We start from the raw sequence: 11251 nt of genomic DNA on the forward strand, positions 1-11251 counted from the left end.
AAACATTTTATGGTGGTTGATGGTTTTCTCTGTTTATATATAGCACTGATTTGAAATCAACAAAACAAAACAAGCTATTTGAAGACACCGTCCTGGCCTCGAGGAAAACGCATGATTTCAAAAGCTAAACTGCTAATAAATCCATCTGCTGTCCTGCGTACGTGATGTACCCGTATAGATTAGTGCAAATTCATTTGTTTGCCTGAACCCAGCAGGTGGATCTAAATGTAGCTTAAAATTTGATGTAAATTAAAAGTAAATTAGCAAAAGAAAAAAAGGTGAATTAATCCACATTTTCAGCCACTACAGCTGCGCTAACATTAGAAGTTTAGCACCTTGTTGGCGCTAATTCTCCAGTGTGGTGCCGTTATCAACATGACATACTTAAAAAAGGGCCAGTCAAACCTCAGCTTAGACCACTAGATGCCCTGGTTACCTGTTTCCCTTGAATTAGCACTACAAATCTGATAAAAAAAATCAGAAAAATAAATGCATATTCAGGATGTTTGTTCCAACATGTCATTTATTATGATGCTTAATGATGCTGAGCACCATTAAGAATCATTGCCAGCAATTAATGTCTGCATCATTCTGTGAAACTTAAATATTCTGAATGAATATCTTGCAATGTCTGTGCAACATTTTACATTAACATTTCCCCGAGCTTCAGCTTCAAACAACTGGAGGATCACAAGGATTACAGATGGCACCATCAGACAGATCTGTCTTCTGCATGCCTGATCCGAATGTTGTGAGAGGCAAAAGCTGGTGGTGAGAGTCAAACAGCACCTGCAGCACTTCAGATTCACACCAGTGCACCTCAATCTACACACTATTGTTTCTCTGTGTCTCACTTTAGCAGTGTGTCTTCCTGTAGTGAGAAGGAGAGGTGCACACACTGTGGTTAAGATCTTTTTTCTCTCATACTCTCTTTTCCCCTCAGCATAACCACATTTTGTTGCCACTGTTTTCTTGTGAAGGCTTCTCACTCACGCCTGCCGACAGGAAGCAAAGCAACGAGATCAATTCAATTAAAAGTTGCCAATTGATCCTATCAGAGTGCAGCATTTTCCTCAGCTTCCAGTTTTCCACTTCAATATCCCCTGAACTACCTCAAAATACGAAACGTACCCTTATGGCTACTTCTGTTCAGACATTGCTTAACACTTAAGAGATTTTCATTCTTTAAATAAATAAGTTATATAGAAAAATAGTCAATTCCTAAAAGCAACACACCTTTGAAAAGCACCATGCCCTTACCATTGCCCTAACCCTGACCCCCTAATTCGACATTTCCGAAGGTTTTCTGCACAAAGGACTCATGAAGTACCAGAATATCGTCTATAGTTGCACTCAGAATTATTCAACCCCCGCTGAAAACTAGGTGTATTGGCAAAACGTACACACTTTCAGCTGTAAGTCGTTCTTGACAAAGCATCTTTTAATACTCAGTCAAGCACTCTTTTGCTGCAAACGTGATGCACAGCCAGACACCAGGTTCTGTCAGCGTTCCTGAGGAATCGTAGCCCATTCCTCATGAACAACATGGACTTTGAGGTATGTTTGGGATCATTGTTCTGTTGGAAAGTCCAATGAAGTCCAAGCTTCAGCGTGCTCTCCTAAGATTTTTCTCCCAGGATTTCCTGATACTTGATTGAATCCATCTTGTCCTCCAAAGCGATGCAGGTTTCCAGTGCCAGAAGAAGCAAAGCAGCCTCAGAGCATCACTGAGCCACTGCCATGCTTCACTGTAGGCAGGGTGTTCTTCTCAGCGTCTGCCTCGTTCTTCCTCCTCCAGACGTACCGCTGATCCATAGACCTGAAAAGCTCCAGTTTTGTTTCATCGCTTCACAAAACAGAAACCAAAAACTTTGAGCTGAGCTATCTAAATTGCTCCTGTTGGAGTTGTTCACTGAGCACAGCTGAAAGTTTATCAATTTAGCCAATACACCTACTTTTTAAGGAGGGTTGAGTGCAACTGTATGTCTAAGGGAGAGAAGCATTTCACGTGACATGACTTGAAACCTGAATCTCGAGAGAGAGGTAGGGGGAGGAAGGAAAGAGGGGAAGGGGCACAATAAAAGCCTGTCTTGAAGTGAAACAGGAAGGGGAAAACAAGTTTGCTGGCTGCGTGGTGTGTTTGTCTTGCATTACATAAGTGTCACTGGACAGACACGTTCCATTTAGTTGCTGGCTGTTTGTCATAATCCAGGCCGTCGTTGTAGTTTTCTCTGAAGTAGCATTTTTATATTGGGCTTTTTTAAAACACATTTGTGTCTATTTGTTACTTACATGTGTGTTTTTCCAGCCATGGGCCTGCATTTGGCACTGGGAAGCCTTCTGCTTTTTCTTGGGACATATGGGACCTGTATAGGATTCCTACAGGGTGAGCACAGCATATCTCTGTATCACTATATATCTATATCTCTCTCTCTATATATATATATACACACAGACATTTTACTTTTTAAGTATTCTTTTCACATGTTTTTGCCAGTTCTCTAACATCTGCCTCCAGTCTGTACTGAGGCATTTACCCCCCTCTTGTGGCCACTGGTGTAATTGCAGTAACTTGATAACACTTATTTTGGCTGCTGCTATCATCGTCGCACTGTGGAGTCTGGATATGGCTATAACATGTATACATTTTATTAAATCCTCATTGCAGCCTCTGTTTCTCATGTATAATGAGTACTTTTAGTTTCAGGTGGCAGAAAAAGTGGAAAAATCCATCTCACTGGTATAAAGCAATCAGGCATGATGTCCGCTTGGCAGATCAAAAAAGAAGTGAAAACATATAAAAGAAAAATTGGTGAAGACGTAATTTAGGCAAAGCACACTAAATTTCCTTTAATGAAATTAACGATATAAATAAAACTGCCAAGCATTGCCTGACAGACAAGTATTTCTTGCAGGAAACTCCTACATTTGAGCCTGAGAAGTTTGTTCAGAGCTCTGTCAGCACTGAAAGGCTGAATAAATGACACATCTCCACTCATGCCTGTGTTGCAGAGAACTGTACCAACAATGATCTCCTGGTTAGTAATGTTTTCACCGTTCCCGGGGATGTGGCAATGCTGCACAGCACTCTGTATGCAGATGTTTTCAGCTTCACAACTGTCCCCTACAACATCAGCTGGTACGACGCAAAGACGGGAAGAGAAATCAGCAACCAGACCGGACGAATCCTGGTGCTCGAGGACACACTGTGGTTTCTTAACGTCACACTGGAGGACCAGGGGGAATATGTGACCATCCTGAGGTATGTGACCATCCTGAGGACCATAGATCGAACACCCCCAGACATCACCACCATTTAACAGATATTATTGGTTATTGGCCATTTGAAAGGTCAGTTTTCAGTAATGAAGGCTCTGCTGCTGATCTCGCTACCTCTCTATTATCATCTGTTTGTTCGACACACCGCATGTCTTTGCATGCCAGAGTTTTGACACTTCCAGACAAACTCTGTAATGCACAAAGAAAAAACACAAGGGTGGTTAAATTCCTAGTGTGTATCGTATAATGTGTAATATATAATATTGTATAATGTCGATGCAAAATAAGAACAATGTGCAATTTTAATCACTTTAATTTGACGAACTCGACAACGAAAATGTCCCAGCCAAGCTGTGTTTTGTAGTGACATGCAGGTGCCATGAGATGGCAACAGCTGCCTTTGAAGTAAACATTGGACCCATGCAGGCCACTGACTTTTCCATGACATGTTTCTACAGAAATGAATTTTTACAATTAATACACGAATGGACTTTTAAAAAAAACAGCCAATTTGTTTTCAGATGCTTCAAAAAGCAGGAGATCTTCATTTGAGCGACCAATATTTTGCCAGCAGAATCAAATTGTTCACAGGATATTTAATCTTCAAATACTTGACTTCTTCCTTTACAGGGATTACAGGGATAACAGTGTTTAGGTGTGTCTATGAATAGATATGAAGTCAGGGACAGACATTTGGGTTCGCAGGGCTGACTCTGCTTTTCTGCTGTTAAACTGAAAAGTGAAGAAAAAGAACTTCCTCTTTCATTTTCAACAGGACTCCCTCTCAGTGCTACAGCCAGGCCATCAATCTGGCCGTGAATCTCCCAGGTGCTGGAGAGTGTGGAAGGCCAAAGAAGGTTAATATAATGTTTACAAATGGAGTCACTAACTGCCTGAGCTGCCGTCTGAGGGATTCTATCCGTATACTGGACAGCTACAACATCACTTCCTCCATCAGGTGGTACAAAGTGAGTCATGAGAAACTCTTTGTAGGAAACTTCCTTTGACTTGAAGCAGCCTTTTCTTTACGTGGTGGCAGCCTGGAGGAATAAAAAGCTCTGCTCACCATGCTGCTCCTCTTACCATCATTAAACAGTAGAATTTTCTTTAAGCATCCTCATTGTAAGAGGCCTGACTTGTGTTGTCTTCTCTCTTGTAGGGTTGTGACCCCATAGTGGACGGGACAGACGGGTATACCTACATGGACATGGCCAAACTGAAGATCGACAGGGTGAAACCAAACCATACGGACAACTACACCTGCACTCTGACCTTCACTCTCGGCGGCATCACAGGATCCCTGTCGGGGACCATTGACGCAAGGGTCAAAGGTAAGGAGACTTTAACACACCAGTTCCCACAGTGGAATATGCGCATAAACCACAGCAAAGTTTTGGAGCAGGTTATCCACACACAGTACATCTGTGATTGACTGGCGACCAGTCCAGTCGCCCAGTGTCCGCTGGGTTTGGCTGCAGCCAAGCAGTTTAGATAATGACCCTCTGTAACTGTTTTTCATTTTATCGCTCTTTTCAGATTACTTTTTGACTCCACAAATGTATAAACCGGCTCATGAAATAATCAAGGAACACATGGGTGAGTCCCTGTCTGAAACATATTCTGAGAAATATGGTGCTTTAAATGTTTCTTATTGAGACTGACTCAGGCTTCATTCAGACCCTTCAACACATCGTCCTTATTTATTTGACGGTTATTACACGGTGAGTAAATGCAGCTGCACATTTCAGGTAGAACACTATGTACATGGCAAAGCGGTATGCTACTGTTAACCTTACTTTAAACTTTCAAATCGAGGATTTCCAGGATTTATAAAACCCCGTGCGATGCTTTTGTGCCTCAAAAGCTATCAACGTTTTTAAAAAAAAAACTTTCTGGATCACAGATCATTTCACCAGCACCGGCACACAGAAAAAAGAAACACTGAATGTAGGTTTGTAGATTGAGTGAAACAGTTTTGTAAAGTATACTTTGCGTTATTGTTTCTGCTTGTGTTTAGGCTCCAGTTTCAGCAAGGAGTGCCTGGTGTTTGTGCCGGGTGGTGGGACACTCTCTGTTACTATCGTTTGGTTGGTCAGAGGTGCATTCATTGGCACTACTGACCGTGTCTACACATCAAAAACACGGTCAGCACCCCTACCTTTCCTTTTTATTTGTTTCATCTGTTGTTTTTCGTGGTATAAGTTTATGTGAGGTGCCCGTGTTTAAACACCAATGTGGATTCTCCACATGCATGAATGTGCACACGTGTTGTTAAAGAACGAGAAAGCTCTGCAGAGCGGGAGAGGTGACAATACATTTCTTATCTTAAGCAATCAATTTTAGATTACATTATTTGATTAAAGACTGAGACACATGTAATGTAGAATATTTGTAAAAAAAATGAAGTATTAAGAGACTCCTGCTCTGACCAAGCACAGCATCGCCTTTATTTGTCCTTATCTTCTCCTCACCAGTCAGTGGAGGCAGGATGTTCCTCGTAAAGGTGTGTGGTTGCAGCGACTGCTGATGATTTCTGAGCTGAAGGAGGAGGATTTCCACATCAACTACACTTGTCGAGCGCTCACTGACAGTTACTCTCCTGGGGAATATTTTACTTTGCTACCAGCAGGTAAAGACACAGAGCCAACCAAATGAAAGCTCCACACCAAAGACGTTGTTTGTCCAAAACATTCAGATTACAGCACATCTTCACATTTGTAACTCCGTTACACTAAAATCACGTCATGTTCATCTCCACAGATCCCAACATCATACTTCCCATTGGATTGGGGTTCGGTGGTGTGATGGTTCTCGCCATCTCTGGTGTCATTTTCTACTACCTTTTTAAGGTTGACATCGTGCTGTGGTTCAGGAGAACGTGTCCACTGCTCTATACAAATAAAGGTAATGTTACACAGCAGGTGTTATAAGTGAGTGAGCAGATGACTGGATTGGCTGCAGCTCCCCACAACCCTCTAAGGACGAGTGCTGCAGATAATGGATAATGGATATTTCTGTGCTCTTTATTGAAATATAACAATAAAGTCACATCACAAAAAGAAGATACTCTGGCACTGGCACTACTCTCACAGTGCTCCAGGATGTAAAAACCCCACAGTGATGCAACACACACACACACACACACACACACACACACATCACAACTCACAGAAGCTAAAGCTCTCCGTCACCACATACATCAACAATGAGAGCGAGCAAAGGAGGCACACTAACCACAGCACTGCCGGCAGTACTTCTACTGAAATTCATCTGCTCATTACGCAACACAAGAACCTTTTAACTTTCAGGTGTGGTAACACAGGAATGTACGTTAACAGTGAGCGAGAAGCCCTCCGACACCAAGTCCAACTTTACTGTAACGTGTTTAACAAATATCTAAATGAAGTGTGTATTTAGTAGAACAAGGGGAAGTCCTCATGACTGAATCAGCAAAGAAATCTGTGGGCAGGAAATCCAAAAGATAATCAAGTCTTTGCCCATGATGACTTGAAATGCTTTTTACAACTGCTAAGTGACATCTCAGAACTGTTCACACAGTTCTTTTCACCATCGTGCAGCTCAGCACAATTCATTTCAATCAAGTAGTGTCACTACGATGTTTGCAAAATAGCTTTCATCTATTATGCATGTATGAGGTATGAACCAAGAGACCATTACAGCATAAATAAGGTCACAGGAATCAATCAGATATGCTTCAATAGGCTTTACTTTTTTTGCAGAGTAATTCCAAGTGCACAAAATGAAACTAAAGTAATTCATTCATGCAATACAAAACTCTGCATACTCACTCTTAATGCTTGTATAGGAGCTCTCATCCACATCACATCTTATTTCCTCTGGTAAAACACCCTGTGAGGGATCTTTTCGCATGCCTCATCCATCCTTTCCTCAGACACATCCAGACATCCTGCAGTCATCGTAAGTGGGAGCTCACAGACTTTCCACCTTTGTGAGAATAAAATAATTCCTCTATGGGGTTGAGGAAAGGAGGCTAAGGCTCTCCCTCTCCTCAGCTGTCACTACTTTCTTTCTTAAATGTTATCAAGGAATGTAAATAGGCATTTAGTATCCTTTATTAGGAGCCAATGCAATGCTAATGCTTTGAACATCCTTGTTTTGACAATAGTGTTAAATACACAGAGTTGTGGTGGTTGAGTTTGAGTGGGACATATTTTCATTGAATGACTTTTAGTCTAGTTCACATTGACTGCTGCTGTGCTGACTGTGTTAAAGGTTTTAAAAAGAAGATCCCCTACAGAGGAAGGAGACTTAGCAACTGTAATAACTTGTGGCCTGTTTATGCAAAACAACTCTTATGAGCAGTTCTGCTGAGGTTACCTCACCTGACCAAAGTGTTAACCAGTGAAAGCACCCTTAATGAGCTCTTCTGTCTTTCCTGTGTCAGATTTGGACGGGAAGCTGTATGATGCCTATGTGGCGTACCCACGGACCTGCTCGGCTGGATTCAGCCAGGACGTGGAGGCGTTCGCCCTTCACACGCTGCCCCAAGTGTTGGAAAAGGCCTGTGGCTACAAACTGTTCATCGCGGGCCGTGACTGCCTGCCGGGTCAGGGTAGGTCACCGTCATGGCGTTCGGCAGCATCGTAGTATTACAAGTGTTCTGTGTTTTTTGAGAAAGCTTCACAGTTGTAATGAAACGCTGCTGCAGAGGACCTTACCGGCTGCTTTGTCCAGTTTTGGTTTTGTTTAGTTTATTGAGAAAATTCTAATTAATCATAAAATTTAAATCAAATACAACAGAACCCAGTCCAGCAGAAGAGTGACTGTCCCTTTTCAGACTGTGTTTAAAAGGCCTCCTGTTAATCATGTGGATCTATGTTATTAGTATTAGACTTGGTACACAAACGTACCGTTCACATGCAGCTATGCTGGGGCTCATCACTTATCAAGCTCATGCTTTCCTAACATGACTCCACTGCATCTCTTCCCCCTGTGTCCTCCCTGCAGCCATAGTGGACTCTGTGGAAGAGAACATACAGGCCAGTCGCCGCCTCTTTCTGCTCTACACCGCCTCCACTTTCACCAGCAAAAGACACACAAGCAGCAGCAGCAGCAACAACGTCTCTAAGAACAGCGACAGCAGCGACATCAAGACCACAGACAGCAGAGGGGACACGAGCCACGACGGCAGCGAGGACGACTGTTCAGACACAAGGCAGCAGCTGGAGTGTGTGGCAGCGATGCACAGGGTGCTGCTGGAGGGAACGCTGAAGGTGAGGACTTTGGACGAGAGGCGGGGTCACCCTGCACCCCGGTAGCCAGCCAATCACAGGGTCCACAGACAACCATTCACACTCACCAGGTAACCTGCATGTCTTTGCACTGGGGGAGGAAGCCGGAGAACTGGAGAAATCCCACACAAGCAGGGGGAGAACATGGAAACTCCATGGAACAGAAAGGCCGACAGAGTCCACGTCAAAACCTGGATTTGAACCTGAAACCTTCTCGGTTCCTGGAACAGTGCTAACCACCAAACCACCGCGCTGCCTCCAGTCACACACACTTCACCTCATTTACTCACCTTGAGCCGACAGTAAACTGGGTTTATGTAGCATGTTTTTGGCACCAGCAGGTTCTTAACCTAACTCCTTTTGGTTTTCATTTAGGTAATTTATTCTAATTATTATGTACACTAGTGAAGTTTCTTTTGGTTATTGATAATCAGTGATTATATACTAGACACACATTGTGACTGAATGCATTGTATGAATATAGGTTTCTCCATATATTGTGCACATTTATTCTATTTCATTTCATTAAATATTACATTTAATTCTAATACTTAAATAATAATTTAAAAACACATCCCCTCCATTTCCCTGCATGAACTTCTACTGATAAAGTCCTTCAGTAAAGCTCCACCAGTTGATATTTAACAATTAATAATGTTAAAGTTTATCTATACGACATTCAGAGAACATTAATATAGCATTAAGTAAGTAGTACATTATAGATGCTTCACATCTATCTGCACATCGCATCTTAAGTTCATGGTCACATGCTCAGAAGGGCACTGGTTCTAATCCGAGCGCTGCTCCACAGGTGGTTCTGGTCGAGATGGAGGAGATCCCCCCGGCTCAGCTGGCTCTCTTCCCAGAGTCGGTGCGTCACCTGAGGAAGAAGCAGGGCGCCGTGTGCTGGTGGAAGACGCTGAGGCCGAGGCAAAGGCGGCGGACGTGTACGGGGGGGAGGGAGGACAAGGAGAAAGGTGGACAGGACACGCGTTTGTCGCCATCCCTGTCGCCTTCCTCCAGGTTTTGGAAGGAGATGAGGTATCACATGCCGGTGAGGGGCAAGAGGACGATGTACCCCGAGAGAACTGCCCTGCTGAACTTATGATGGGGGCACGATGTGTTTGTGGACGAGAGAACAGCTGGTTTCCAAAGTAAATGTGTGGACGGTGGTGAATCCCCTCAGACGATTCAGAGAGATGTGTTCTGCGAGTTACATACAAAATATCCTCTCAACATTTTCCCTGTAGTTTCTAATTGTGTTTCTTCTCAAGTAAAACTTTTTTGACCATAAAAAGGAGGCAGGTGGAGTGAAAAATGTGAAAAAACTGTACATACATGTGTAAATATGTGAGAGCACAGTGTGTTAACGTGTGTCATCATACTGACTATTTTTATTTCATGTTGAATTAATTATTTTAAGTATTTATTTTAAGTATTTATACAGGCCTCTGGGTTTGGATTAGACTGCTTCAGGGCACAAGCTGCCCACCACATACTGTACTGTCAAAGGTAACGCCGCAGCTTTGACACATTCATTTCCCAGTGAGGGTCTTTGTACGAAAATGTGAATATTCTGTCAATAAATTGGAATCGTTTGTCCTTGTTTGCCTTTCTCCATTAAAAACAAGTGTCACCTACTTTGCATTTCAGCTTAACACATCATAGAGCAGGCGACATGGTCGTTTCACAACAAGAAGGTACCAGGTGTGTACGAGGTGTTTCATAAAATATACTGACATCAAATCCACAAAGCCAACAGCAAGAAACTTGGATATGAAAAAGGTACATTAGATGCTGAGAGCGTCTTTGAATGCACCGTTAGTCTTCAAAGCAGGGCCTGCCTTGCTTCACATGATGGTTCAACCTTAATGGCCTTAACACTCTGAGAAAAGGTGACTGTAATGTCAAGATTCTGAGAGAGGACATCTGATTGGACGGCATTAATGCTTTGTTGCTGTAAAGTCACACAATGTGAGGTCATCAGCAAAGACCGTCTTCATCTTGAAGCAGAGGTGTCTTCTTCTGGCCCTACGTGCACTCTTGAACGTCTTAATGGCATCAGGAAACATGCAGCTGCCACTTTCATATCTGGAGCAGGTCTGGTTGGCCCATATTCAAACCAAAGGTCTATTGAGGTGAGTCATTGCTGCACACCTACTGCAAAGCAAGTGGTACTTTTTTCTTTGCTGCTGAGTGGAAATTTCATGCAGCAGTTAGTGGAACAGTATATAAGGCGAGCGATGGCAGGAGGGGAAACCCAGCGGCTCATCAGAAGCTCCGTGCAGGTAACAAGCAGCTGCCTTTAAGTCTCAACTCAGCCTGGTAAGTTAAAATGATCAACCTACAATACTACAATACTACAATACTTGTACATTTCACATTTTATTTTATGATACATAGTGTAAATATTTATTTATTATCACAACACATATTTATTTTGCTATTGCTTCATTTTCCAATGTTGTTTTTATTCACTCTTTCTTGTCTATTGTTGCTGCTGTAACATGTAAATTTCCCCCTATGGGGGATCAATAAAAGAAGTCTAAGTCTAAGTCTACAATGACAGTAGAAGTCTGTTCTTTAGTAGCTGTCTGAGAACGTGAGTTTACATAATGACATGGGATTCCTCTATATTTCTAGACGCGTGAAATTGGTTTTATATCAAATAAATTGTTTTTAATTGTATCTTTCCAATA

General features: G+C 42.5%; 1 protein-coding gene across 1 annotated transcript; it reads left to right on the forward strand.

Annotated features, from left to right (window-relative positions):
- The first annotated feature begins 2310 nt into the window (after positions 1 to 2310).
- On the forward strand, positions 2311 to 10154 carry LOC139208685 (interleukin-1 receptor type 1-like). The gene is made up of 11 exons (XM_070838414.1): positions 2311 to 2386; positions 3013 to 3262; positions 4055 to 4247; positions 4439 to 4610; positions 4816 to 4875; positions 5297 to 5423; positions 5754 to 5908; positions 6040 to 6183; positions 7706 to 7873; positions 8269 to 8534; positions 9364 to 10154. The coding sequence occupies exons 1-11, from the start codon at positions 2311 to 2313 to the stop codon at positions 9658 to 9660; spliced, it is 1908 nt and encodes a 635-aa protein (XP_070694515.1). The 3' UTR covers positions 9661 to 10154.
- Positions 10155 to 11251: the final 1097 nt, after the last annotated feature.

The sequence above is a fragment of the Pempheris klunzingeri genome, chromosome 10 (assembly GCF_042242105.1).
Source record: "Pempheris klunzingeri isolate RE-2024b chromosome 10, fPemKlu1.hap1, whole genome shotgun sequence".
NCBI classification, from domain to species: domain Eukaryota; kingdom Metazoa; phylum Chordata; class Actinopteri; order Acropomatiformes; family Pempheridae; genus Pempheris; species Pempheris klunzingeri.